The sequence below is a fragment of the Dryobates pubescens genome, chromosome 15 (genome assembly GCF_014839835.1).
Source record: "Dryobates pubescens isolate bDryPub1 chromosome 15, bDryPub1.pri, whole genome shotgun sequence".
Classification (NCBI taxonomy): Eukaryota; Metazoa; Chordata; class Aves; order Piciformes; family Picidae; genus Dryobates; species Dryobates pubescens.
Genome location: NC_071626.1, coordinates 9141961 through 9166610, shown reverse-complemented (window position 1 = coordinate 9166610; position 24650 = coordinate 9141961). Strand labels below are relative to the sequence as shown.

General features: G+C 50.8%; 2 protein-coding genes across 2 annotated transcripts; both read right to left on the bottom strand.

The window, feature by feature from the left end:
* Positions 1 to 524: 524 nt before the first annotated feature.
* Positions 525 to 5502, bottom strand: SSTR3 (somatostatin receptor 3). The gene is made up of 2 exons (XM_009902509.2): positions 5139 to 5502; positions 525 to 2266 (listed from the first exon to the last, which is right to left on the bottom strand). The coding sequence occupies exon 2, from the start codon at positions 2209 to 2211 to the stop codon at positions 1006 to 1008; it is 1206 nt and encodes a 401-aa protein (XP_009900811.1). The 5' UTR covers positions 2212 to 2266; positions 5139 to 5502; the 3' UTR covers positions 525 to 1005.
* Positions 5503 to 9018: 3516 nt separating this feature from the next.
* Positions 9019 to 19110, bottom strand: RAC2 (Rac family small GTPase 2). The gene is made up of 7 exons (XM_009902508.2): positions 18901 to 19110; positions 15928 to 15999; positions 13602 to 13719; positions 12124 to 12186; positions 11434 to 11593; positions 10063 to 10197; positions 9019 to 9267 (listed from the first exon to the last, which is right to left on the bottom strand). The coding sequence occupies exons 1-6, from the start codon at positions 18933 to 18935 to the stop codon at positions 10067 to 10069; spliced, it is 579 nt and encodes a 192-aa protein (XP_009900810.1). The 5' UTR covers positions 18936 to 19110; the 3' UTR covers positions 9019 to 9267; positions 10063 to 10066.
* Between the last annotated feature and the right edge of the window lie 5540 nt (positions 19111 to 24650).

Below are 24650 nucleotides of genomic sequence, written 5' to 3'. Positions count from 1 at the left end.
TCTGTCTGACCACTTTTAATTTTCCTACTGTTTATTGCCCCATGTAGAGGCAGGAGTTCATTTTCACTCATGAGATCAACTCACCTCAAAGACATTCTCAGGAATGCCAAATCTATAGCTCCCTCTCCCCCAAACACACAGAATCATTCTGCCCTTTTGGCCTTTTAAGTCCTTTTAAGTCTTATTTAAAATAAGGCTTAGGGGAGAAAAAAAGATATTTCAACTTGTAAGAAATCCTGTCTCCAACCCATGCCTCATGATCTTCTTCTCTGCCCTTGCTATACCTTGCACCAGCATGCAGAGGCAGCAGGAAAACCCTGAAGAACACAAGGTGAAGGAAGAAAATATCCCATTTGTTCTCCAAAGTAAGTCTCATCAGCCTGCCTAGAATCCTTCATGAGGAAGCTTTGTGCAGTCCAAGTGTTCTCCAGTCATGACCAACATGGGTAGGAAAGTTGTTCCCAGGACTTCATTGGAGAGCTAAAGAAAGGTCAGCCATTCATGCAGCTGGCTGGTACGTCTTCACTGGAGGCATCTTTCCTTTCTGTTTTTCTTTAGGGTAAACCACTTGTGATGTTTATAAGGAAGATAATCAGGGCACTGGGATGCCTATTTGTGGTATATGCCCTTTGAGGACTTCCTTGAGGTGGCACTGTCAGATGGCAGCTGATGTCCTTTACAGTTGGGTGACCAAAAGACAGATCGTGTGATCTAGGGCTGACCTTGCTCTCTTGATACTGTCAGTGTCCATAACCTCTTCAGCTCTCTCTGGGTGTTGTCCATCCCTTACTTGGTACCACACAAACCTCAGGTGTCCCTTCCAAAGCAAAGAACAATGATTTGCTTTATCCACAACTTCATTCAGCACTGTACATCTTTAAGCAAAGTCTTGGACTTTCATATTTCCTTGTATCAAAGTCTTCCATTGCCTTGGAGATCAAAAAGCACAGAGGGTGAAGGGGATCCCATGTCCCAGTGTCTCTTTCCCCTGCACCATCTCTTTTATCATAAATAACTGACATGCAACTTGTTGCTCTTTTTGCATCCCACAGGCTCCTCAGGGAGGGGTTTTTGCTCATTGCTTTCTCCTTCCCCACTGCTTAGCGGGTGCTCCTGCCTGTCATTACCATTCTGGGTGATCTTGCTGATCTCACCCTCTTCCCCTTCATCAACAGTCTTCTCTTGGAGGCATGCTGGCACCTCCTGGCTCTGCACTCGGCGAGACGGCCTGAAGATGGCCCTCCGGAAGCCCTGCTTGAAGCGGTAGGAGAGGAAGCCATAGATGATAGGATTGGCACAGCTGTTGGCGTACGGCAGCACCACCACAAGGAAGTAGACACCAAAGAGGGATGGCTCCTCTGGCAGCGGGCAGACAACATTGATTATGTTGAGGACATAGAAAGGAAGCCAGCAAAGGACGAAGACAGCCACCACAGCCACCACCATGCGGGTCACTCTGCGCTCTGAAAGCTTGTGCTTGGAGGACAGGGCCCTCACCCTCCTGCCAGAGGAACGAACCTTCACAACAATAAGAAGATAGCAGAGACAAATCACCAGCAGTGGCCCAAAAAAGCCCAGGGTGGCAGTGTAGATGATGAAGCCAGCTCTCCACACTGAGGCAGGCTCTGGCCACTGGATGTGGCATGTGCTCATCCCTAAAGGGACATCTGAGAAGACCACCACGGGCAGCACGACTATGGAAGACAGCACCCACACAGTGGCACTCACAGCCTTGGCCACCCGTGCAGTACGCCATTTGGAGGACTTCCCTGGGTGCACCACAGCCAGGTAGCGATCCACACTCATCACTGTCAGGCAGAAGATGCTGGTGAACTGATTGATGGCATCCACGGCCATCACCAGGCGGCACATGAAAGACCCAAATGGCCAGTAGGACAGGGCATTCTGTGCAGCCAAGAATGGCAGGCCCAGCATGAAGAGCTCATCAGCTAGGGCCAGGTTCAGGATGTAGACATTGGTCACCGACTCGCTCACAGAGTGCCGCAGGACCACGTAAATGACCAGAGAGTTCCCAACCAGACCCACCACGCAGACAATTAGGTAGACCAGGGGGATGAGGACACCACTGACTACCACACCAGGGCTGGTGGTGGTGGAGCTGTTGAGGATGGTGAAGCCTGCCCAGCTGCCAGAGGCATTCCCCTCCTCCACAAGTGCGGGTGTGGGAAGGCTGAAAGCAGAAGTGTCCATAGCAAAGACAGGGATGAGGGCTTCAGGCAGTGTCCTCTCAGGATCTGTTAGAAATCTGGAGGTGAGAAGAAAAGAAAAAGGCCATTTTTACTGGGGACATCACAGCTGAACAAGCCACAGATAAAATCACCTCATTAACTGTGTGTCAACATGGACAGACATGGAAAGTCACAGTGAGTTTGTGGATGTGGGCAGCTGCTACAATGTCTGGACAATATTGACCTCATCTAGTCCTGGGAGGCAGAGTGGGCATGGAGGGACAAACAGGGACATGACTTAATGTGGGCCAATAGATCCTCTCCCCTAGGGAAAGGTCCTCTGGAGAAAGAACCACAGACTAGAATAGAGACAGGGAAATTTCTGAGGTTTTGCTAGTGGCTCCCACAGTGAGGACACGGTCATCAGGGGCCTGATTCTCATTTATGAGTGGCAAGTGGCTTACGAACAAAAGAAGGAAAAGCATCCTCTGACAAAGTGTCATTCCAACTCTGGCTCCCTCCCTGGCATCCTCCTGCTTGCTGAAGTCCTTTTGGACTGGCCAGGTTATCACTGGATTGTTTGCCCCATCAGCAGAAATGAAGGGACCTCCACCTGGCAGTTTAAGAGTAAAAGAGACAGATTATTTGGGGTACACCAGGAGAGATCAGTCCAGATGTCTATTTCTCTCTTTGGTTTTCTCTCTCTCTCCTTCTGCACCCTGCAACACACTGCTAATGGAGGAGGCTCTGCTTGCCCCAGGTGTTTGCAACACCAAAGCAGTGTCCCAGCGTTCCTAATCTGAGGTGCCCAATTGCCCGTCACATCAGGGTTTGGCATGGAAACAGCGCTCGGCTCGCTCCAAGAGAGCCCTGAGCAAACAAGCCACCGGCTTTGCTGCTAACGCCGGCTGAGAAGCTAGAGAAACAGGAAAGACAGATAAGTGAAGGACGTGCCTTTTGTGTTTTTATCAGGGTGCCAGATATGTGAGAGACAGAGCCCAGCACGTATTCCAGCCCACAGGCACCTTGGCACACCTTCCGCAGGGGCACTGTGGTGCTTCCAGGATCACAAAGTTTTCTGGAGGTATGGACTGGCAGAAGCATTCTCTTGGTGAACTAGCTCCTGGGAAGGGAGGATGACTTGGTAGGAAGAGAATAGGGATCCTGAGTCTCACCTCTGAAGATCCTTTGTTGTTGGAATGAAAACTGAGGATCTCAAAGGAAATGACTCCCGATATTAACTACTTTCAGGAGGCCAGAAATACTTCAAAGCTTTTTCTCCTAGATGGATTCTCTGCAACACCACAACTTTCTTCACGAACGTCTTAACATTACAGCTTTCACTCCTTTTTGGTAGATGTCATTCCAGCTTCTGGAAAGCCTATGGGAGACCTAAGCTTTAGATGGATTCCTTAGATATCAAACAGGCAAACCCAACAGACTCCAGAGATGTATCAGTTCTTATACTGAAAGAACCTGCTCTGATAGGGCCCATAAAACCAAAACTGGGCAGCTGTGTCCTAAGGCTATTGCAGACTATTGCATAAATGTTTCCTGCTGTGCTTAAGTGAGCTTTGAAGGACTGCAACGGTCTAGATTTTCTGTGTATGCAGGTGTCTTGGGTTGTGACACATGGTCCTGAGAGAAGCCCATCTCTTGGGACCCTGCAGTACTGGTTTGTCCCATACATCATGAGGGGCTGCAATGAATGGGCAGAGTGGGAAGTGATGTGAAACTCTTGGAGTTTGAAGAACTTTCTTCTGCTACTTTTTTTCCCCAGGGATGTTCCACTGATGCAAGTCACTTACTGGAGAAAAGAGTGGGTCAGTGGCTGCTCTACAGACAGTGATCCGTGCAAAGGGTGGCAGAAGTCAAAACAGTATGCTCATGAATTGATGATCCTCTAGAAGGTGGGGACATAGGAATCCCTTTGGATGTTCTTCCTGCATGCAAAGGAATTGCCAAAAATAAAAGCATTTGGAGATAAAGCTCTAAAAAATATGGATGGCAACACTTGTGCTGGGGCTGAAGAGTATTTAGGGAAGTCTCTGGGGTCCAGACCTCAAAGCTGATTGCTCATGCTGCAGTTTAGCAATACCTTAAACATAGCTTCAGGGCTCCAAAAGCCCTATAAAAAATTGCTAAGGCATGCAACACAAAGCACTGATTCACTACAAACTCATTCTCCTCCTCAGACAGATGCAGTGGAGAAACTTGGTCTCTAAGTTGCCATGGTCTGCCTGGGCCATTCTAACTTTCTCAAGTACCATCTTCCAGCTCAAATGTCACATAGCACATTCTGGCTAGCTTGGTAGAACAACAGATATCAGTGCCTCATCTGGGTTGGATCCACTCTGCTTGCTGCTTTGGCAGAACCTGCATAGGTAGGAATTCATGAGGAAGCTTATGTGTTGGCATCTGCTTGGGATCCGTCCCTGATGTGGGTAGCACTTGTTGCAAGAGGTTTGGGATCAGCTGCCAGAATGTACCTGGTCCATACATCTGGAGAGCAGGAGAGCAGAGGGGTAGGAAGAGATGGCAAATTGGTGCTACTGCTTTCTTTATGAAAATAATCTCATATCTTTCTGCACTGAATGAGAGGAGGAAGTGGATGCTAAAAGCTAGCCTAGACCTGGCTGCAAAATAGGAATAGAAGCTGGGAGGGACCACAGAGTCCAATATCCTCTTACCACTCTACCTTCCTGTCCACCTTCTTCTTCATGGCCCTGCTCCAGCTCAGGACTGCCCTGCCTCACCTCGAGGCTGAGCTCTCCGGTAGGAACCAGGCAGAGCTGGCAGAGCTGGGGGGCCGGGGTGATGATGGGGTAGTGGAGGGGTGGTGGTGGGGCGTCGGTAGGTTTCCTTCTCGGACTGCAGAGTGAACTTCTGCATGGACTCATGCCCGCGGGAGACATCTGGGAAGAGGGGGCAGAGCCGCCTGGTACTTACGTGTCGTTGGGATGTACATTTTCCTCTGCTTCATCGGGAAAATCCGTGTCATGTTTTCCCCCTTTCCCTTTCTGCAAAGCAACTGAGCAAAGCAGTCCCAGGAGGGAGCGAGTCCCACCATGCACTACCGGAGACGCAAGCCCTTCTCTCTGGACCTGCCCATCGCCCCCTCCGGGACTGCTGCGGGACTGGGGCCCACTCTGGAGCCCGATGAAGTCCGTCTGGGGTGAGGGTCCCTCAGCTTCAGGCCGCCGGGTCCCTGCCCCCGGCGAGGGGCTCAGCCGCCGGGCTCGGGCAGCCAGAGCCGAGAGGTGGCTACCGGGGGACGGGTATCAGCGGCCAATGAAACACCGGCAGGAGACAGAGGAGGGGATGGACCATAGGGCAGGAGAACGGAGAGGAGAGGCGGCGGGGGAGGTGGGGGAGACGGGATGGAGGAGAGGGAGGTGCAGCAGGGAGGCAATGGGAGAGTGGGATAGCAGGGAAGATGAGGATGAAGGAATGGGGAGTGAGGTAAAAGATGCTGGGGACAGCGAAGAGGAGAGAGGAAGAGAGGGATGCGGAGAGCAGCTGCGTGGTGGGAGAGCGGCGTGGCAGGGGGCGGGGGGGGACTCAGCTCTGTTCCCCTACGCGGCGGGGGGGAGTTGTGGCAGAGCAAAGCGCCCTGCGAATGCCCATGAGCTCACGGGAGAGGAGCAACCTGTTCCAAGGATCTTGCAGGAAGCACTGGTGCTGCTCAGAGCTGCATGGACATGGCAAAGCCTCCTGGCTGGCAAGACGCTCTGAAACTGGGGTGGATGCTGAGCACGCAAACCCTCTCCCTTCCGTTCGGCCCTATAAGCACCTCCAGACACATGGAGCTAAGGGCAGATTGGCAAGTAAGGGGATTGTCTGTCTCAACTCTCTCCCTGCCCTGACTCTACACACACTATCGTGTCTTTTGCACCTTCTCTGGGGAAAAACTCCAATTCAACAGTTCCAAACTCTTCTGTTAGATTTCGTCTCTGTGGCAGGGAGTGAATCCAGAGCAAATGGGACAGGGCCTCAAGTTGCACCGGGGGAGGCTTACGTTGGATATTTGGGAATATTTATTCACAGAGAGTGTTGTCAAGCACTGGAACAGTCTGCCCAGGGAAATGGTGGAGTCACCACCCCTGGAGGTATTTAAAGATGTATAGAGTGGTGCTTAGGGACACGATGTAGTGGTGACCTGGCAGTGCTGGGTTAATGGTTGTACTTCATGATCTTAAAGGTCTTCCAATGAAAAATGAATCTGTAAGTAAGTGTCTTTGTGTGAGCAGTTCTCTCAGGAAGAAAATTAAGATTTCCCATTCCATTCCCTCCACAAAGTGCTTCCCTACAGTTCTCATTCCCTGCCCTGCCTTGCCCTGCAGACATCAGCGACTCCTTGTGCTGTGCAGCTCTTGACATTTCACAGCATCACAGAGTGGTAGGGGTTGGGAGGCATCTTTGGTGATCATGCAGTCCACCCCCCCCCGCCAAAACAGATCTGCCTAGGGCAAGCCACACAGGAACATCTCCAGACAGGTTTTGAAAGTCTCCAGAGGCGACTGCAACCTCTCTGGGCAGCCTGTCCATGTGCTCTATCACCTTCACAGTAAAGAAGTTTTTGCCCATGTTGAGAAAAAAACTTCCTGTGTTCCATTTTGTATCCATTGCCCCTTGTCTCATCACTGGGTACCAGTGAAAAGAGACTGGCCTCATCTTGTTGGCACCCACCCCTAAGGTATTTGCAAACACTGACTGGATCTTCTCTCAGCCTTCTCTTCTAAAGACTGATCAGCCCCAGGTCTCTCAGCCTTTCCTCATAAGAGAGATGTTCTGTTCCCTTAGTCATCCTCTTAGCCCTTTGTTGGACTCTCTCCACTAGCTCCCTGTCTCTCTTGAGCTGGAGACCCCACTTTGACACTTCCTTTACAACCATTTGAGTTCCAATTACCACCTTAACAGAAGCAGGGAGTATCTCTCTGAAAGAACATAGCCAGGGTCTAAAACCCAGCCTTCCAAACCTGCTTGAACGATTTTAGGTCCAGCCAGTGCTGCTCAGAGGTGAACTGATGTAGGTATTACGGGGCTTCAAAGATGCCAGGATGCCTTAGCTTAGATCTTGGCCACAGTGCTGTCTGGAGGCTAGAGAGATGAAGCCCTACCGGGGAAGGAATGGCATGGGCAGCACCCAGTGGCCGTGTTTGTCATGGCAGGGCAGGTATCTACAGCACGGTGCAGGGAGCCCCTGTGCTTGTGTGTCTTAGAAGAATCAGAGCCATGTTCTGTAGAGCCAGAGCTGTACCCAGGCTGGTTGTCCCTTAAAGGACTTGCTAGTCCAAGCACAGTGATAGGATCACAACTTTCAGGTCTCCATCTGGCTTCCTCAGTGCTCAGAGTCCTGCCCCACCCTCTGGCTCAGCTCTAACAAGTTTGCACAGGCAGGCAGATAGAGGAATTTTGTGGCATGCACACGGTGAATCTCTCCTCTCTGCATTGCTGTAAGTGACAAGGGACAGTGCAGACTGAGAAGGTAAAAGCCAAGGTTTGAAAACTGGAGAGGAATTCAGTGATCTGAGCTATGTTTAGGTTGTTTAAGGGAAGCTATGTCCCAGTCTGAAAGGCTCTGTGTCCCTTGCCTTTCCACAGGTCTGTGCCCACACCAGAGGCTTCATTTCTGCTCTCGTGGACTCGTGTTGACACAATTTGCCTTGCCTTGGGATGACGCACAGGCAATTCATCCAGCAGCCCATGTGCAGTGTAGACGTTTGTGGAACTAGCTGCCACAAAACGTCCTCCAGGGTTGCTCTGGACATTATCAGTGGATAACGTGTCACATCACTGCACTAACTGCCTTGCTCAGGTACAGCCACGTTTGAATTTGCAGAAATCTCCCTGGCAGCAGAGTACCTCAGGGGCTGCACCGTGGCCAATTGCTGCTGACATCCCCACGCAGCTCCTCAGTGCAAGAGGCAGCCCTTTGAAACTCAGGAGTGGTGCTGCATCGTGGAGCAGTAAGCTGGCTGAACTCCACAGCTTCTCTGGGCCCTCCTAGGACTGCAGGATTTTGCAGTGCCAATCACTGCACCCTGAGCCCTCCTCTCTCCCACAGGCAGCGTCGGCAGCAGCCACCCTGTAGCTCTCCTTGCTCTCAAGTCCCTGCAATGCATCAGGAAGGCAGGTGCTCACAGTTGCCAGATCCATAGCACCGCTGGGACCACTCTCTTCGGCTTAATTTTAGTGACTTGGAGGCAATTTGTCTGGACTGGTGACTCATGCCTTGCTCTTGTTTTTTTTTCTCCCCCCTGCCCTCCCCCTTCCTGTTCTCGCTCTGCCTGTGCCTGGCAGCGTGAGTGAGTGCTGGTACTGATATGACTGCCTGTGACGTGAGCTTAGGCGTGTTACTGCAGCAACGTTTTGCAGAAAGGGTGTCCCCAGCAATCTGCAGGGGCAGCCCCCCCCCGAGACCAAATGTCCTGTCCCAAAGCCTGCATCTTGTCCTCTGTGTGTCTCAGAGGGGAGACAACTTGCTCTGAACACATGGAGGCTGAGAAGAGAAAGGGCAAAAGCTGAGGTGTAATCACCCCTCTGCCTTTGTTTGGCACATGATATTCACACTTTGCTGAGGAATGCAGGGGGCTTGGCTGAGAACTTGGCAACTCGGTGTATGACTCAGGCCTTGTCTCTTTATCCTGATATAACCAACTGTGGCTACCCAGTACCAAGGTCAGCATGGTGCTGCCTGGGCTGTCACTGCTGAAGCAGGGGCACAGCTGGCAGGGGTTCCCACTCCTGCTATCTCACTGCTCACTGCTTTAGGGCTGTATCTCTCTGAGCTGCAAGGTATCACAGACATGGAAAGAATGTACCGTACGTTTATTGGGTCTTACTCACTATGTTGTAACCTCAGGAGCTGGTGAGGCAGGAAAGGGGTAGCTGGGGTGGGGCAAGTGTGGGGGAAGTTGTGCAAATGGATGAACCAGTGCTACAGACCCAAAACAGTCTTTAAAGCCAGCAGAAGTGAAAAGCGCAGTGACCGCCACAAGATGCTGAGCTCTGAGACGCTGGAGCCATCACCCTCCTGCATGCTGGGCAGAGCCTGGCATCAGGATGCATCTGGAATCTGCAGCCAGAAACATGACAGACATTGTAAAACCAGTTCATCTGTTCCTTCTCTCCCTCCCTCTACCCTGTAGTAGTGGGAGAATGGACGGGCAGGGTCCCAGGTAGGACGATCTTATTCTTCTCTCCTCAGGTTCTGGGCAGCTTTGGCTCTCCTCATGAAGCCTCTCTCCTCCCTCTGCTGCCTTGAGTTGAAGGGGAAGGGGAGGTGGGAACAATACGAGGAGTAAAAATCCTGCGGAAGAAGTTGCTGTGTGCCAATGAACAGCAATGCAGAAATCCCCTTGAGGTGAGGAGGGTGTGGTAAGAGGAAGGGCCATTGAGCAACTGCCATGAATAAGGAACAGCTCAGTTTTTGGTTTTGTTGGGGTTTTTTGCCTTTTTTTTTCCCTTTTTTTTTCTTTTCTACAGGCAAAGGCTTCAGCTTCACAGCTGTCACAGCAGGTCATCTCCAGGGCAGTCTGGACACATCTCCCTCTGTGGCAGAAGGTGACAAACAGTTTTTCTCTGTGAGGGCAAAGGTGGAAAATCCTGGGCCACCCTGCCCCAGAAGATAGGGGGGATCCTGCCCACAGGCAAGCAGCAAGGAGAGAGAGATGGTTTGGATATCCTTGTACTCTCTCATACCATGCCTTGTCCTTTCCCCAAGCAGGACTGCTGTCTCCCTCTCTCTCTTTGAGGGTGATTCACCCCACCAGGTACAGGAGGCCATAGGAACCCAGTGGTCCTGACCATCCCAATTCAGGAGGAGGAAAGTGCCACTGATGTGCCTGCCAGGGATGCCTCTCAGACTTACTTGCTCAGAGGAGGCTGCAGGCACGTTTCTTTGTCCGGGTAGGCTGCGGACAGAGGACTGCTCGGATGGCCTCGTCAAACACCGTCTTGAGGCCGCGCTGCGTCAAAGCCGAGCATTCCAGGTACTTCACTGAGTCTGTGGGGAGGAAAGCAGCTGCTGTCATGGGGAGGAAGGGAACCTGGGTAGGCAGGGGCAGGAGTTTGCTGCCGAGGGTGCTCAGAAGAGAAGCACACAGGAGAAGCATCACAGATTACGTCAAGCAGAACGAGATGGCTGTGCCTGTGTCACCAACACTTTTCTGGCTCACATCACAGCCACACCTTTCTCCTTCAGTGTCCATTTTACAGCATCCACCTAAACACACCCTGAATCTTGTCTTGAGATAAGAGCTATAGTCACCTCAGGTTTCAAAATGTCATTCAGACTTCCTGGCCCCAAGCACCTCTGGTGGCATCTCAAATCGCAAGGCATCTCTCTTTCAGGATGCTGTGCCCCCAGGTTGTCAAGAGAGCTTTTGCTGGAAAGCAAGGCACCTGGCTCTTGCCTGAATTGATAAGCACAGTTCATGTGACCAAAGGCATGAAGCATTATCAGGAGACACTTTACTCACTCATGCAATCTTGACTTCAGCGTAGAGCTTGCCTGCTGTGCAAGATGAGATCTTGCCTATTTTCCACCCCTGTAGCTAAAGCAGAGCCATCACATGAGGCTGGCTATGTTATCATGGCCAGACACCCTCTCCTCTGAACTCCTGGTTGAAAACTTCTCTCTCAAGCTATGTTTCCCACTCTTTGTGCTGCATCTGCATGCCTGCATCTGAGAAATGAGGTTGCCTGAATAGGCATTTCTGCATGTCTCAAAATGCAGGAGGGACCTGATGCCCCTGAGCTGAATGGTGGAGTGGGGCACTCTAAAGTGGGGTTGCATGTATGAGCCCTGGCAGCCAGAGGCAGGCACAGGAAGCTGCAACTCTTCCTGAGAGATGTTAGAAAAATCACTCTTCCGTCTCTTTGAGGATGTGGAGGAGAGGCCTCTGCCCACAGAGCAGCTGTGGCTTTCACAGAAAAATATTGACCCAGATAGACACAGCAGAGTAGAAGGGGAGGGGAATGTCAAGTGTATATTTGTGTGTGTGTGGAGAGGGGGGTGGCCAGAGAGAGGCAAAAAAATGAGGATTGAGGGCCTGAGGTTTTCTCAACAAGCAGATTTCCTTCATGAGTCTTCTGAAGGGCATTTTGTCCCATGAGCCTTGATGTGCCTCCCTGTATCCCTCAGTGATACCACCGTGGGACAGCTCTATGAGAGCTTCCTTAGCTTGAGGGGAAGCCCTTATCTTCCATCCCTCTCCTTTGAGCGGATCCAAGCACATACCAATTTCCTTGGCCAGAGCAAGGCCCTGAGGATATGTAATGGGGGACAGCTTCTTCTCCTTCAGCTTCTCAATGGTGTCCTTGTCATCACGAAGGTCCAGCTTTGTGCCCACCAGGATGATGGGAGTGCTGGGGCAGTGATGCCGCACCTCAGGGAACCACTAGCATTGGAGCAAAATGGCAAAGATGTGAGAGGTCATACATGTGGGCATGCATGAGGGAAACAAAGAGGCACCCCTGACAAAAAATGTCAGCAAGACAACTAACACCCCACCACCTGGCCCAGGTCAGCCCTGACACGAAGCTCGAATTCTATAAAGCAAAAGCACAAGCTGCTCTCTACCCTTCATGGCTCCCTGAAACCCAGGGAAGAAGCTGAAAGTGGTAGGAGGGAAACACTTTGCAGTTCTTCTCTCCACCAATCTCTCCCTTCTTCCCTCACTTCCCATCCAAAGGCTGTTGATGCCTGCTTCTCATAACCTCTGGACTGGTCTTGCATGTTTGTACTGTAACAGTCTGGGCTGAAAGATGCCATCAGAATATAACCTTTATGGCCTCACAGCTCAACAGCCCAGCAAGATGAATACTAGCCCTTCAATAGGGTCTTCTCTCACCACAGCCATTCTCTTTGCAAGACCACCACCAATTTCACCCCCCTCAACTCCTGATGGAGCAGGATACTCTGGCTCACCTTAGCACGGACATTTTCATATGATGCTGGGCTGACAAGGGAGAAGCAGATCAGGAAGACATCCTGTAGGCATACAACCATGGTGCAGAGTTAAGATGAGAGCATGGGACTTCATCACAGTAGGCATGGAGGGGAGGGGAGAGAAGAGATGGGTGGGCAGCATACACACTCTGCAGCAAAGGGTCGTGCTAGAGAAAATTGTCTCACAATGTAACACAGTCCTGCTGTTAATTGCCTCTAGAGGAGAGGACACTTGCTCCCCTGACTCATGGTTACCATAGTCACCATTATCAGAAGAGCCAAATGTTTAACTCTGAGGATGGGGTTTTTGTGGTAGGCACACTCATCCTCATGGGAAATGGCCTAACGGTGTCCTGCACATTTCTCACGGAACAGCCAAAGGCTTCCAGGCCACTAGAGTCTTGCCTGCTCTTGAGAAAGAGCTAAACCCAACCCAGAAAGTGCAAGAGCAGGACACAAAGAAGGTGGAGTTCTGATTATTCACATCAGCACTTCTCCTAGGCACGGTAGAGTTTGCACTTCCATTGAAAACAAGACCAGCCTTTGAGGGTTGTATTTATTTCATCCAAGTTCACCTAGCTAAACAAGAGTGTCAGGCCCAGCCTATTCATTTCCATGCTTCTCCAGCCATCAGAGGCAAAAACCTTGGAGAAAATTCCCTCATCTATCCTTGGGATGTGTCCCAGGGTGGGTGCAAGGGTATTGGTGAGGATATGCCTGCTTGCACTGACTGCAGAAGGAGCCTAGGCAAACAGCTTATACCAGGGGGCTGATTTGTGACTGGTTGAACCTAGCTGAAATAAATAGTACCCTCAATTGCCAGCCAAAGCTTTTGGTCACAATGGCAACCTACAGACCAGCACCTGAGGCAGGTAGGTCTTGCTGAGCTTGCCAAGAGACTGCTTCCAGGGAAGGTGATCTTTGAACTCTGAAATCATTCTGTCAAAGTGTACAGTATCAACACAGTGTCTGAGGCACCCATTTGTTCTGCCAGCCACTTGGGCTTAGTTGAGGCACCAGCAGATCAAACATGTGTCTGCACATCAGATTGTCTTCTAAAAGGCAGAAGCCAGAACAGTGGGGTTCACAGAAATGTGAGAAGTTCCTGCCTCAGCTCCTCAATTCCCTGAATCATTTTAATGCTGCAAAAGGAGAGGCTTTCCCCATGGCTGTGTAAGGCATCTGTCCCACACTGAAAACAGTCAGCTGGGCTCATAAGTATGTCTGAAGATCTCAGGTTTCTTGCTAAGTTATACCAGCAAAGAAATTTAGGTAAAGGCTCCAAAATACCCTTGTTTCAAGACACTTACATACCAGCAGAGGTATTCTCAAAAGAGGGTGGAGAGACACAAGAGCAATCCTGCCCCTGGTTTATGGCAGATGCTGATTTTTGCAGCGGGAGACAGAGGCATGCATGGAGGAGGAATGAAAGAAGAGAGGCATGGAGTGTGACCCACCGTCTGGGGGTAAGAGAGTGGCCTCAGTCTGTCATAATCCTCTTGTCCAGCAGTATCCCACAGCCCCAGATTTACAGGCTTGCTGTCAACCATCACGTTGGCAGAATAGTTATCGAACCTGAAATTCAGAATCACAGGCCACAGCTCACACAGGAGAAGCCCTTCAGGTGGTGTAGGTGGGGTTCACTAGGTGCACCCAGGGTAGGGATTCCTCTTCTCAGATCACCTGGGTGCTGTAGACTTCCCACTCAGCATCAACCTCCTCCCCATCACCCAGCTGTCCTGGACAGGTGCCTGCCTGCAGCTCCATCTGTGCTACCTTGTGTGCAGATCCATAAATGATTCAGTTTCCTACTTCTTTCCCCAGTAGCCTTTCCACAACTCCATCTGCTCTCGCCAAGCCCCTGTCTTTCTTTCATGCCCTAAACCCCAGCTTTCTTCTTAAAAATAATAAGAAGGACCCATGTTTCTGTAGCTTCCCCAGGGCCTGGCACTCCTCTGTACTCCTGGTGGTACTGAGGCCAACATTCCAAGGTGTGTGCCCAGAGTGAAATACCTGAGAACAGCTGTCAGGATTGCATGCTCGGGAGCAGAAGATGAGGGAAACCAGAGACAGGAAGGACCCAACACCGAGACTCTGTGAATCTGTTCACGACATACACCATCCAGGAGCACAAGATAGCCTCCATCTTGCAGCTCCAGGCATAAGCCTCAGACAGGAGGAGAGATGGTGTGTGACCCCAAAAAACCCACATAGCCACTTCATGGCTATGTGCTAGGAAGGGATGGTGCTCCTTCTCCAGAGACATTCAAAACCCACCTGGATGCATTCCTGTGTGACCTACTCTAGGCAAGGGGGTTGGACTGGATGATCTTTCAAGGTCCCTTCCAAGCCCTAACACTCTGTGATTCTGTGAAGCCAGCTTCTTGCTGCCACAGGCTTTTTTTTTTGCAATGTATATTGGTCTGGAGGGAAAAAACAAGAAGAAGGCTCTGAGGTTTTCTGAACACATCCTTCCCAAGGAATCTGGATTCAAGATTAGTGTGGTATGAGTATGTGGGGTTTGTGTGCCCAAGCATACCCTTGTGCAAATGTATCTGACAGTTCAAACTAAAGCAGTCCTAAGCTTACTCCTGACTCCAACGATCTGGAGGTCTGTCCCAGCCTGATGCTTACATCCACTGGATCACATAATGCTTCTGCTCTGGCATTGAGCAGAATCTCATCACAGCTGTAATGCCACGCTCTCTGCCAGGCAGTTCCAGTGACCAGATGGCTTTCAAGGAGCCATTCGCCTGCAGGAGAGCACTTGCACCTCTCAGGTTTTCAATCTGACTCCTGCCCACCGGTTGAATCTACATTCTCACCATCAGAGTGCCTCCTCCAACGACAGCAGGTGCCTTGGACAAGGAAGGAAGTGTGGACCTCTGTCCATCCAACAGCCTTCTCTTGGGTCTGGCCCAATTTTTGTAGCCTGCTGCCTAGTTGTTTTACCTAACAGGATTCCATTTGATAGTTGTAAACTTATGTGATGGGTTAACGCCCACCTTGGAAGCGGGGTGGGGGGGAGGGCTTGTAAGAGCATTGCCCTCCCTGCAGGGGGTTTTCCCCCTGGGGAACTAAACTAGTCTGTTCCACTCCCCCTCCCTGCCCAGCAAGGCTATAAAAAGGAGAGGATGCTGCAGCCATTAACTCTCTTGGCCCCTGCCTTTGCCTGGATGAGGACTGCTGCTGGTTCCCCTGCTTCTCTGCCATGTGGTCTTCCCTGCTGTACCCACACCTCTGCAAAAGACTGGTTTTGTATTTCATATTTCTTTTTTCCCATCCACCCTTGTTCCTTACCCTTGGGAACCCTACCTGCTATTGTTACATATATATATACTGTTTAAAGAAAATTCTTTACTTCTCTACTTCCAAGCCAAATCCAAATTATTTCTTGGTGGATTTGCTCCTTCCCTTTCTTTTCCTCTCTACTGGGAAAGAGGAGGGGAGGGATTCTCAGCCTGGCCCCCATCTGAGCTCTTAAGTCCCAGTTAAGGCTCAAACCATCACAACTCAGCAGATAGAGAGTCCCTCTGGGTTGAGTTGTGCCTCTTAAATATCCCAGTTAAAAACCAAGGGTTTATGAGCCCACTTGTGCTTTCAGTGAAAGGTGAGAGGTTCAAAGGGTAGAGATACCTTCACTGGTTTGGCAGCCCCTGGTCTGCTGGTGTGGAGACTGCAAACCTGCCTTCAGAGTGCACAACAAAGGGTTTCTGCCCTCCCGTTTTCATCTTGCTTTCCACAACTCCCACTCACCCCAGGAGCTGATTATGTGTTACTCACACAGTGGGGATGTATTCTCCTGGGAAGGCATTAGTGGTATAGCTGATAAGGAGACAGGTTTTCCCCACAGCTCTGAAAGAGAAATTAAAACAGACAAGAAGTGGTGGTAGTGCAGGTAGTCTTGCTAGGGTGAGATGAGGATGGGGAAGTCCTTCTGCACCTCTAAGTCAACCTTGCCAGGAGACACCTGGAAGCAGAGCCATATTCACAGCCCAGACAGCACATAACCATAGGTTAGACAACCAGCAGGAAGCAAAACAGGAGCTCAAAAGAAATGTTTGTTGTCTTTGAGCACAGAGGTTTGCTCTTGTGGTCTGGCACAGAGATCACTCTGTGGAGGTGAGCCCATTTCCCAGTGTGTGCACTGTGTTGTATGCTCACAGCCAGGGTGTGAAGGTATGGCAGAGCTGCCCAGCCAGGTCCAGCCCCTCAACACAGGCACTCCTGCCTGCTTCTGCAAGAGCTGTGCCTGGGGGCTGATGGCACTTTTCTGGACTTGACCACAACATCTTCCAGCCTTGCCTGTCTGCAGTAAGCTGCAGCATCATCTGCAGAGAGAGCTGTAAGAAACCAGCAAGGTGCCTCCCTCTGTGGGTAGCAGAGGCTGCTGGTGGTGTTTTTGAGCTAGAAGCTGGTGCTTCCTCTCTCCTCAGCCTCCCCCACACCCATGCTTCAGCAGAGTGAAGTACAAATAAGCCAGCACAGCAGCACAGTCCAGGCTGGGTAAGAGCACTGCTTTGAAGAAGGTGAGAAAAGGAGGAGTAATGCAGTTCACGGGCAAGGTGAAGCCAGTGATGAGGGAAAGAAGACGTGAAGAGAACCTGGAAGAAGATAAAGCAGCCAGGACAGGTATAGGAAGGAGAATCCTTTTTCTGCTGGGCCACTGTTTCTCAGATCTGTGTGGCCTGGGAAATTCTGATCATGTTTCAGTTACAGCATGTGCAGACCAGAGGTGGTGTGAGCAACCTGCCTTTGCAGCCTCTAAGAGCAGCCACAGAATGAGGGAAATGGCTGGAGTTCTGCTACTGGGAATGCTCCAACCATATCAGCTGCAAAATCCTCTGTTGCAGGAGTGGAACCCTGTCCTTGACAGTCACAGCTGGCATCTTTTCCCTGGTCACAAGGCACCTGACCTGGTCACTGTGCTGTGGAGCAGCTGAGAAGGAAACTGAGCTCTTTGGCATGCTCTGACTCTTGTTTCTTCCTTCTGCCACATCCCTTTCTTAGATCCTCCTTTCTCAGTCCCTTTGCTTTTCCCAGCTCCTTTGCTTCCCTCTCATCACAGAGATACTGAGGAGAGTCGTGGAGGATTCCTGAAGCTCTACAGCCTCGGGAGATCTACAGAAGTGTGGATGAGTCAGCCATGGAAGGGGGATAGTTCTCAATGAGTGTGGATGAAGAGAGAGGAGCACAAAGGGTCAGTGAAGGGGTGGTTACAACAAACTTATTGAGAAGAGGTGAGGTTAGTGACACATCTGGGTTCCTAGAACTGAACTCAGGGAGCGTTCACAGGTCAGCAATGTGTGATGGAAGGGGCTATGGGGTCAGAACAGCTATGGGACAACATGAGGGACTTATCTGAGTGGCAGCAGAAGGTCCTGTGGTCAGTAAGGTCGAGCCAAGGGAGGGTGACATGGTTGGCATTGCTGGGAGGGTGCAGAAGGGTGAGGAACTGGGAGCTCAGAGTGGTGGGAAGATGACTGGACTGCTGTATTGCAAGATGGTGAGAGGGGAAGTGCAGTGTACAGAGAAGCAGAATGATAGGACAGAACACACTTAAGCAGGGTTACAGTCAGAGGAGCTGGGAGCAGGACATGGTGTGGGTTTAGCCATGATGTTGCCTTGAGAGATGGGTACAGAGTCGGTGCAATGCATGAAGGTAAAACTAGGAGATTAACAGAGGAACAGATAAATGCCCAGCAGAGTTGTTCATCCAGCTGTAACCTACAGCCTTCAGGGGACTCTTAGAGCTAACACTGTTTATTTGGGGCTCTGTCCTCCCTTGTTTCTTCTCTCTGTCCCTGTGCCCCAGCATGTGAGAATATTTATCTAACACGTCCTGTTATGCTTGCAGACATCTTCCCTGGGCAAGTTTTGAAGGAGGAAGCGACTGTGGGGAGCAGGGCTGCTGCAAATGTCTCTTCATCTGCTACCTGATAGCTGCCCCAGATAACAGTCTGGCCAGCTCCTAGCTGGGAAATGAATTAATCTGCTCTGTGCCAAATGTGGACTCTCCTTCCCTCCCTCCCCTGCATCTACTCATGCCACAGGGCAAGAAGAGGCCCTATTCACCCCACCCCTCTGCACCCACACTGACTGCTTCACTTATTGATGGCTTAGACTGGGACATTTCTAGGAGTCATGGGACACAGGCCATCGTGCTGTGAAGGCAAGGCTGTGTTACCTCCCACTGCCAGAGTCACAGCTACTTGCGCTTATTCTAGCGGAAAAAGCTCCTCCTCCTTGTGCCCACAGAACCCCCTTGCCAAACAGTCTCCCTCACACCCTGATACAGAGCTAATGAGCCAAGAAAAGCTGAACACAAAGATACCAGCAGACATCTCATCACAGCCGTAATGCCACACTCTCTCCCAGGCAGTTCCAGTGACCAGATGGCTTTCAAGGAGCCATTCACCTGCAGGAGAGCACTTGCACCTCTCAGGTTTTCAATCTGACTCCTGCCTACAGGTTGAATCTGGCAGCAGTGCCACCACCTCCAGTGTGTGGAACAGACCTGCTCCACTTTCCGTGCCCCTTTTGCAGATGCCCTTCACAATGCCCTCTTCCACACCCTCCCCAGAGGAAGATCCCTTGCTTGCCCCTGGGAGGAAAGAACGAGCGACAGAGGGAAAGCGATTTGCAGGAGGTCAGCAGCAAAGCTGGGGAAGTATCATCAAGTAGCCACCTACTTTCTTGCCCCTCATCACCACCCCTCCCTCCCCAAACCCACAGCAAAACCAGGGGGGTACCTACCCGTCTCCCACCACGACACACTTGATGGCTTGCATGTTTCTGAACCCGTGGCAGAGGACACCACACAGGCAAAGGCAAGGCAGACCAAGGCAAACCGCAGGGAGAGATGGGCAAATCTGGGTAGCAACCCTTGTGCTGCAGAAAGCAGCAGGTTACAAGGAGGGAGGAAGTGGAAGAGGGAACTTTACTCGAAGATCACCCTCTGGTCCCTCCTCCCCTCCCACCACAGCAGCAGCTCTGTGGCCGAGGCCGTTAGCTGAGGGCGGAGCGTGTGGGACTTTGGTTGGGATGATGACTGCTGTAATATGTTTTTCTTCTCCCAGAGTGTCTCACCCACCCCCTTCCCACCCCATCCTGGTGAAGGGCTGGGGGCACCAAACAGCTTTGACGGGGGAACCAAACAGGGGTTAGAAACAGAGGTGGGAAAGCGGAGAGGCAGATTTCCTCCTCCCTCTTTTGTCATCCAAACTTTGGAGGAGGTGTAAGCAGGCAAGTGAATCTGAAATGGCAGTGGTGGGTTGATGTTGGGCAATGAAGATTTTTCAAGTCTTCCAAATACCTCTGAGTGCCAGTGATGAAACATCACAAGGAGCAATGTTTTCCATGAAGGCTGAACAAGGAAGTTAGGAAGCCTCTAGGAAGCAGCAGCCAGCCCGTGGCTGTTGTGTCCTTCCTCTCCTGCGGTGCTAAGCCCGACCCCACTTCTCCACCATCCCAGATTATTAGTATAAAGAAATATTGCAGAACCTCTGCATTCATCACAAAGTGGAACAAAACCATCAAGGGATGCAATGAACATTTTTCTCTCACTTGCCAATATTATGGAAGCCAAGACTGGTGAATGAGAGGAGCCCCTGCAAAGCAGCTTCTTCTCTACCTGCCCTTTCCACTATTTCTGTGCAAAAGCAACCAGTGAGAGCTGCTGCCAGGCTTCTCCAATCTTGTCATAGAATCATAGAATGCTTTGGGTTGGAAGGAACCTTTAAAAGTCATTTAGCCTAAGCCCTCTGCAGTGAGCAAGGATATTTTCAATTAGATCAGGTGGATCAGAGCCCAGTCCAGCCTGATCGTGCCTGTTTCCAGGGGTGGGGTATCTATAGTCTCTCTGGGCAAGCTGTTCCAGTTTCACCACCCTCACTGTCTAAAACGTCTTCCTTCTATTTAGTCTAGATCTACCCTGGCTTAGTCTAAAACCATTGCCCTTTGTACTGTCACCAAAGGCCCTACTAAAGCATCTTTCTTATCAGCTCCCTTTACGTGTTGAAAGGATGCAGCAAGATATCCCTGGATCCTTCTCTGCTCCGGTTTAAACCATCCCAGCTTTCTTGGCCTGTCCTCATTGTCCTCAAAAGACAAAGCAATTTTAGAGCTAAGCAGCAAGGAGAAGAAGGAAGCAATCACCCTAAGAAAGAAGAGATGAGGAGTAAGGAGGCTTTAGTTCTCTCTTTCCCTTCTCTGAATGTGGGCCTGCTTTCTCTCCCTCACTTGCCCTCCCATGCAACACTAAGCCTGGAAAAGTGCACCTGTGTGCACATCTGTGTGCTCCAGCCTGAGCTGATGGGTGAATGGGCAGGAGGTGCATTTTGTAGGAGAAGGGCTGTGGTGACAGAGAGTTAGGTGGAATTTCCAGGCTTTGTCAGGAGGCCAGTTAGACCAAGAGCAGTGGTTTCTCATCTGGGACAGTTCTGAGGGAAGGAACTCCGAGGGAAGTTTTTTCTCCAAAGGTTGGTGACCTTTGTGCTGCTGCAGCCAAGGGAGTCAGTTGCAGCAGCTGAACTGTTCAGGAGGAGAGCTCTCCCATCCATCACTCAGCACTGGCCACAACCCAGAAATCTTCAACTGTGGAACATTTCCAGGTCTCAGGGCTATTTCAGAAGCACAAAGCAACCGGCTGTACTAGGTGTTCCTTCTGTGGAGGTAGGAAAGGGGGAGGAAGGAAACCCACTGTCTCCTTTGCAAGTGAGAGCAGGAACAGGCCATAGAAATACAGGTCAGAGAGGGACAGAAGGGAGAATTCAAAGGCTGTAACAGAGGGAGCAGCAGCAGGAGCTGGAAAGGGCAGGCAGGCAGACAGACAATATAATAGGCCAGGAGACAGGGACTCAGTCAGAAGACAAGGCAGGTATATCTAGCTCTAGAAAATGCTGCTTGTGGATGGAGGAAAACCATCACAGCTCCCTGGACAACAGGACACATTGAGAGCTCTGTGTGAGAGGCATCTGAGAACTCAGGGAGCTGGAGTTGATGAAGTCCCTAGGGATTCAGGCAAGGAGGAAACTAACTCCTTTCTGGGCATTGTCAAAGCTCCATTTGGAATCAGCTTCTCCAAAGGAACAATTCTGTTTTCACTAAAGTTTTCCTCTGAAGATTTCCCATAGCTCTTATATGCCTGATGAGAAGCAGGATGAGAAGAATAGAGAGGGAACACACACTGTGGGAAGGATGAGAAATGAAGGGGAAAGAACTTGGGAGAGCTGGAGAACACACTGAATCTGGGGTGGGACAGAGGAACAGTCATGGTGAGCCAGGCTAAGGGAGACTGGATGGAAAACCAGCCAGTATCACAGTAGGTCCCAGTGAGAAGGATGAATGAGGACCACTGACATGCTGAATGCCAGTGTGCACTTTTGTCCTTGTAGTCTGTAGGCTTGTGAGACTGGCAGTACAGAGTGGACTGGAGAAGAAGTTAAAACTGGTCAAGGAGGAGGGACTGTTGCTGAAACCTCATGTCCAAATGAGCCCCATGCCAAAGACACTGTAGCTCTGTAGGGCCAGCAAGGAGCTGTGGAGGTCCTGGCAAAAAGGTACATCTCCAACCCACTTCTGGGCAAATTAGTGCTGGAAGATAATTGCCTACTACTGCTACAGATCTTTAGTTCTTACCCAAGTCAGAGGTGTGTGCTGTGAATCTCTTCCACCAGTGCCTCAGCAGGGGGACAACAGGGATACACACAAGGGCTTTTAGGGCTTTTCTTTCCATCATACCTAAATTATTGAAAAGGGGATATTGCATTCCAATAGCACATATTGGAATCCCTTTGAGAACTGGCACCTGCTGCATTGAAACCTCTCAGCTGTACATGCTGCAGGAAGGGGAAGGAAAGTGCAGGGAAGAGGACCCATAACCACTAAATGTGCACACACAGATCTGTCGCTGGTCTGACATCTGGGGCTGCTCTTCTCTCGCCACTAAGAGGTGCTCTTGACATGACTTTCTGCATTTGCAGTGGGGCTGAGGGAAGGCAGGCAGCCACCTGGGTTTCTGCTTCCCTTTGCTGAGTTTGAGGAAGTCACTAGTGGGAAAGAGCTGCTCAGTGAGACAGTTTCGCTTTGAGAGACTTCCAAGACCCTGGGCCAGGTCACCTCTGAGTGACCCACCTGGGCCAGGTTCACACAGCACCCGTGGGGGGTGGTGGACAAAGAAGGAAATGTATGATACTGGTTTCCTTCCAACAAGGATTCAAAGCAGTGAGGACTGATCCATCTCTCCCTCTTTCTGTGGGCTTCTGCTTCCTCAGGAAGGATGGGAAAAGGGTGAGGGGGCTCTTTCAGAAATGATGTTTGCACTTCATAGCCCAGCACAGGAGGATAGGAGCTGAGCAGGGAGAACTTTGTCTTTAAGAACAGAGTAGCAGAGGAAATCCTTGCAGAGGGAATTCTTTCCTAGGGGGAGCACGAGGCTCATTTCTTTGTGCACACAGGGCATGGCCATGGTAGGTGTTCACATAATCCTGGGCTTTGGATAGGGTTTGTCTGATGTGAGCTATTGTTTAGGCAATCCTGGGTGGTCATGAGACCTATTCTGTGTGTGCTGGGCCTCCATCAAGGGAGAGAATAATTTGCTTCAGCCTACTGAGCTGCGAACTATACACACTGGCTGTATTCCCCTTTTGTGTCTTCCCACTTCCCCATTTGCACAGCTTCATACCATCTGCCTCCTGCTTTTAGTTCTTGCTTAGCTTGCTTCTCTTCTCCAAAACACCCACCCCTCCCCATTGCTGCCCCTGCTCTCCCCTCGGTGCTGTGGTTTCCTACTGACCTGTCTGAAAAGCCTGCCCTGAATTCAAAGCCTCAAAGTGAGGTGATGCACCTTAGGCTGTGACCTTCTGCTTTATCTGTGGCATGGTGGATATGAAAGGGGGTGATAGAAGGGAATAAAAAGGGTCAAATCCTAGCCCAATCCATCCCAGGACATATCTGACCTGTCTCAGTCCCCATTACTTACCCTGATATTATGCAGACTTCTCAACATCTTCTCCTCACCCAGCCCTCTTGATCCCTTGTTGACAGCTCTTCTTGCACAGCTTAAAGAGTTTTGTTTGTACCTCTGAGGTATATCTTAGAGCAAGGAGTGGGCATTCCCAGCTCTATTCTTTGCCTTGTCATAATAATCTGTGTCACCTGGCAAGTGTGCTTTGGTTCTTCCTGCAGTCTCCTGTTTTTCCAAGGAATGCAATCCTTGGTGAGCTATGCCCTTGACCTCATCTGAGTTCCTCTTTAGCCAGATATTGCTGCAGTTATCATAGTGGGTGGTGGGGTTTGTTTTTTAAATGTATGGGTCACAGATTTCTCCAGAAGGAGGAAGATGCCAGAATCAATGCCCAGTGTAAGAGTCAGTCCCCTGGATGTGGTTATCTCCCAGCATAATCTGATTTTTGCTGCATGTCAGTTTCTCCTTGCTTAATTCGTATTTGCCCCAGACTGTATCTATGATGGCTCAGTTGACAAAAGCAGTGTGAGAACCCATGTGCTCCAAGCCACTGTCTATGGCCTTGCTCCCACTATTTTGTGTAGCATTTAAACCTCATCTCCCCTAGGGTTCATTTGGTGTTTCTGTGCCCTTGAGGAACAATTAATTTTACGTGTTGTTGCTTGCTAACTTTCTCATTTTCTTCCTCCCCTCCCCTCCCATCTCCCTTCCCTTCCCTTCCCTCCCCTCCCCTCCCATCTCCCTTCCCTTCCCTTCCCTCCCCTCCCCTCCCATCTCCCTTCCCATCTCCCTTCCCTCCCCTCCCCTCCCATCTCCCCTCCCATCTCCCTTCCCTCCCCTCCCCTCCCATCTCCCCTCCCATCTCCCTTCCCTTCCCTTCCCATCTCCCTTCCCTTCCCTTCCCATCTCCCTTCCCTTCCCTTCCCTTCCCTTCCCTTCCCTTCCCTTCCCTTCCCTTCCCTTCCCTTCCCTTCCCTTCCCTTCCCTTCCCTTCCCTTCCCTTCCCTTCCCTTCCCTTCCCTTCCCTTCCCTTCCCTTCCCTTCCCTTCCCTTCCCTTCCCTTCCCTTCCCTTCCCTTCCCTTCCCTTCCCTTCCCTTCCCTTCCCTTCCCACAGGGAAAGGTGTGATAAGAGGAGCCTCTAAGAATCAAGAGAAGCAGCAAGCCTGGATTAGAGCCACTGGTACAGACCTCACATTGCTCTGTGCCAGAAGGGCTGAGAGCTCTTCTGCAGTGCACCGAGGCATTCATCTGGCTGTTTGCAGGGTGCTTGTGGTTTGACCTGCCCACAGATGCATGCATAACAGCAGCTCTGATCAAGCTGCCTGTATATGTCACCTACCTTTAAGGCAGGCAAGATCAGGTCTTTCAAGGAAGTGCTTTAGGTTAGCATCTCTGCTTGATGTCAGCTGCAAGAATGCTGAAACTCTTTGTTTGTTTGTTTGGTGGAAAACTGTGATGGAAGGGCTGAAGATGATCACACCAGAGCCACCCTCGCTGTGGGAACCGGGACGCTGAGCTGGTCTGTGAGGCAGCAAATTC

Coding starts and splice junctions, on each gene's coding strand:
- RAC2 (XM_009902508.2), bottom strand. CDS start 18,935: ATGCAAGCCATCAAGTGTGTCGTGGTGGGAGACGG. Junction 13,720..15,927: donor GGAGAATACATCCCCACTGT/GTGAGTAACACA, acceptor TCTGAATTTCAG/GTTCGATAACTATTCTGCCA. Junction 12,187..13,601: donor CACTCTCTTACCCCCAGACG/GTGGGTCACACT, acceptor GTATGCCTACAG/GATGTCTTCCTGATCTGCTT.
- SSTR3 (XM_009902509.2), bottom strand. CDS start 2,211: ATGGACACTTCTGCTTTCAGCCTTCCCACACCCGCACTTGTGGAGGAG.